This window comes from Pterocles gutturalis, unplaced genomic scaffold, assembly GCF_000699245.1.
Source record: "Pterocles gutturalis isolate BGI_N339 unplaced genomic scaffold, ASM69924v1 scaffold12565, whole genome shotgun sequence".
In the NCBI taxonomy this organism is placed as follows: Eukaryota; Metazoa; Chordata; class Aves; order Pterocliformes; family Pteroclidae; genus Pterocles; species Pterocles gutturalis.
This window is the reverse complement of record NW_010145987.1, coordinates 16932-20387: the sequence shown is the minus strand read 5'-3', so window position 1 is coordinate 20387 and position 3456 is coordinate 16932. Positions and strand designations below refer to the sequence as shown.

At 36.3% G+C, this 3456-nt stretch overlaps 1 protein-coding gene across 1 annotated transcript in view; it reads right to left on the bottom strand.

Moving 5' to 3' along the window:
• Positions 1–50: 50 nt before the first annotated feature.
• Positions 51–3456, bottom strand: part of LOC104470591 (nipped-B-like protein) — a gene marked incomplete at both ends in the record, with an annotated part of 19045 nt that continues 15639 nt past the window's right edge. Inside the window, one exon of the mRNA XM_010085564.1 lies at positions 51–683. Coding sequence (XP_010083866.1) covers positions 51–683 — 633 coding nt within the window. The remainder of the gene's footprint in view (positions 684–3456) is intronic.

The window sequence follows — 3456 nt, the reverse complement described above, 5'->3', positions numbered from 1 at the left end:
TATATATTTATATAATATATATAGTGTATACACACACACGATCCTTTTACCTTTATCTTGCACTTCTTTTGAAAATCGCTCCCTTTCAATAGCTGATTCACGTTCTATCCGCTCAATTTCAGCCAATGCATCCAACTCTACTTCATCATATGACGTTATAGTTCCTTGTTGCGAAACCTGTTGCTGTGTCTGTACCACAGGAGTTTGAGGTTGTTTTGCAGCAATTGAAGTGTTCTGTTGTAAAACAGGCACTTGTTGTGCCTGAAGGAAAGCTGTCTGTTCATGCTGCGGCAGACACTGAGCAGCGTTTAGAGGGCGGTTAACATCCTGTGGAGTAACGGGTGTTTTAGAAGTTTGTCCTGGGTACTGCACATTAAAAGGAATATCACCCTCTGACACACTGCTGTTTTCCAAACCAGAAAGCATATCATCCTGCTGGTCCATATCCGAAGATCTTACACGAGAGAGTCTTAATGTAAGCTTAGTGGAGTCCTTGGAAGGAGAACTAATGATATCATACATTGCAGCTTTTTCAGTCTGGTCTTTTTCATCCTTGCCTAACTTCATTTTCTTTTGTTTCTTTTGCTTTCTTTCTGGAGAATCTAACAATATGTCTGGGGGAACATCTCTAGGTGATGAATAAGGTGGAGGTTGAGACTGTTGGATTAAAGGTTGTCTTGATCCTAGAATAATAATTCAGAAAAACTGAACAGTTATGTTGTTTCATGTTTATATAAAAACACACTAAATATAACCTACATAATTTTAATGTGTATTTCTACATATATCTGTGTTCACAAAAGGTCTAAGTAAGATTGGTAGGGAGCACATCATTCCTAGATCAAGATGCAATCCAGATAGTTGCAGTGTATTTCCTAGGAATTTTAGCATTCCACTGCAAATAGAGAAGGGATCATTTCAGAGAAGACGGAACAAAAAAACCCCATCATGAAAAACGAATAAATAAAAATAGTACCTGCAAGCTCAGAATATCAACTATTAGAAAATGGTCAATGAAAATAAGTTGACTAGAGAAAAAGGAAAGATCAAAAAGATTCTTAACAAGGTCCAGCAATGAAGACTTAATGATCTGTATATAGGCATTAGACATTTCAGCCACACATTTTTAATTAAAAGAAAAATCAAAACATATGCAACCTCCTTAACTTTGATTCTGAGAGTTCATTTTCAACTTCTTTTTTTTTTTGGTGTGGACTTTATTTTAGGTAAATTCATCCCAACCTCTCCAACTTATTACTATCTAGAAAACACTAATTACCTTAAGGCATTTTTTTACTGTTCCCTGCCTTATCTCCTCATTAAAAAAAAAAAAAAAAAAAAAAATTTACTTCTACATTTGAGTGTATATGGAGAGATTTTTAAAAGAGGACACGTTTACTTAAAAATATTCTCTAATTTATCACATTTAAATTTCTTGTTCCTCAAATTAAACCACCTCCACAGAAAAAGGCTTTGAAAAACAGAAAAAACTTTTCAATCTGTCCCAACTATAATTTTGAGCTATAATTTTTGGCTTAAAAAGGAATTGGGGGGGGAATAAAGCCTGTTGGCTGGACCAGTATGCCTCACCTCCTCTTCTTAAAGCAAATATTTACCAGATTCCATTCATCCACTGTGGAACAATGACCTTCAGAAAGCAGTGGCTGAGATTATTATTAGTTGTTCTGGTTCAGGTCATCATGGGTCAGTACTTCTAACAACAATCAAAACCTAATTGGAATACAGGTTTCCCATGTGCTTCATTCAAGAAACACCACTAAACAAGAAAGCAGCTTTATTCTACAGCTTAAATTTCTATCAGATATGTTAAGAAATATTATTAATCATTAAGCAATGTACTGACCTGTAGATGAAAAAAAGAATAGATACCTCTAGCAAAGCTTCAATTCACATGAAAGGTGTGCCTTTACTGATGACTTCATTGCACTGACTGCTATACTTATTTTCTCTCCCTAGTACATTCTGTGAGAAGTTGTATAACTTCTGTATGTAAACACCAGGGTATGAAACAGGTTTACCTTAACCGTCTTGACCATCGCCAACAATTCCATATTCTGCCAATAACATTCACAATGTTGGGAAGTCCTGTTTTGATTCATCCTGATTCTCAAGATTTTTCCATTACTCTACTTTCCCCCATCAGTAGTGAAGTCCTGGCTACACCCTACTAACGCCTCTCACTTGCCTTTCACCACAGATTCCTATTCTTGTGATGCCTCTGGCCCCCGCCCAATTACTATCTCTTTTGGTAATTTACAAGACTGTAGTAGGGTAATGTCTACCACTCAGGAAATACAAGTTGCATTTTTATTTCTACAAATACAAGAGGCAGCTCAAAATTTTTCAAAGAGATCTTACTGACATCTTACTCTTAAATTATCTCTTGAATTAATACTTCTGAAGTTGCAACAATGGAACATCTACTGGTTTTCAGAGGCACACTTCAAATGGAGGACACAGATTAGATTCTTCCTTGTCCTAAACTCCTAAGTAAATACGACAAAAATTTTCTGATTTGGTATTAATTTTGTATTTGTCATGCTGAAAAATAACACTGCAGCAACAGATAAAGTGGTTCTTTTTATCTTTGGGTAGACTTGAGGAGGTCAGAAGGATTTCAGTGCATTCCATTAAACATACTTAGAATTCAGTAAATAAAGAAACAAAAGGAAAGTTTACCCTCTCCTAGGCAGCACTACGAATAGGTATCTAGGAATAGGAAAGCATCTTCCTTCTGAAGGAAATTCTTGAAAGGTGTTAATAGTAAGGACTATAAGCTGAATTTAGGAGTACATGTTCTGGCAATAACTGAGATGTCTAATGATGCCTCTCTGGTAACAAGGAGTCTTTGAAGCTACAAAGCCTATGGAGGTGAAAAGAAACTGAAAAAGATGAAGCACTCTGGAACAGTTTCACTCTATCACAAACATTAGCAGTTTTGAACAGGTATCACACATTGAACATGCACCACATTCTGTCGGATGCTTAGACCTCAGACAAAACATCGCCCATTATACAGAGAAAGTTGAGCCTGTTACTGTTGAAGTCAGTCTGGAATACCTCCTATGGGAGAAGGCTTGAGCCATTATATGTCTGCAAACAAAGCTCCTACAAGATTTGTAGATAACAGTAGAAATGTTTTTGTAGAAAGAATACACAGACAGGCAGGTATGATCTGTTTGGTGAACAGTAAGATTCGAAGGTTGAGGTTTGGTCTACAAAATGCTGTCAATGAAGCAAATCATACAATGATCTTTGGAAACGATCTTTGGGAATGAACCGAATTTCAGAATATTCTTTTAGAACAGAGAAACATACAGGCCGCTTTTGACACTAAGTCTAGGGCTGTGTGGTAATTCAGGAGAAAAAAAATCTGACTTGCTGTAGTTGATCATCCATAGCATCAGTAAAAGAACTTTGTGCGATCTCTTTTTA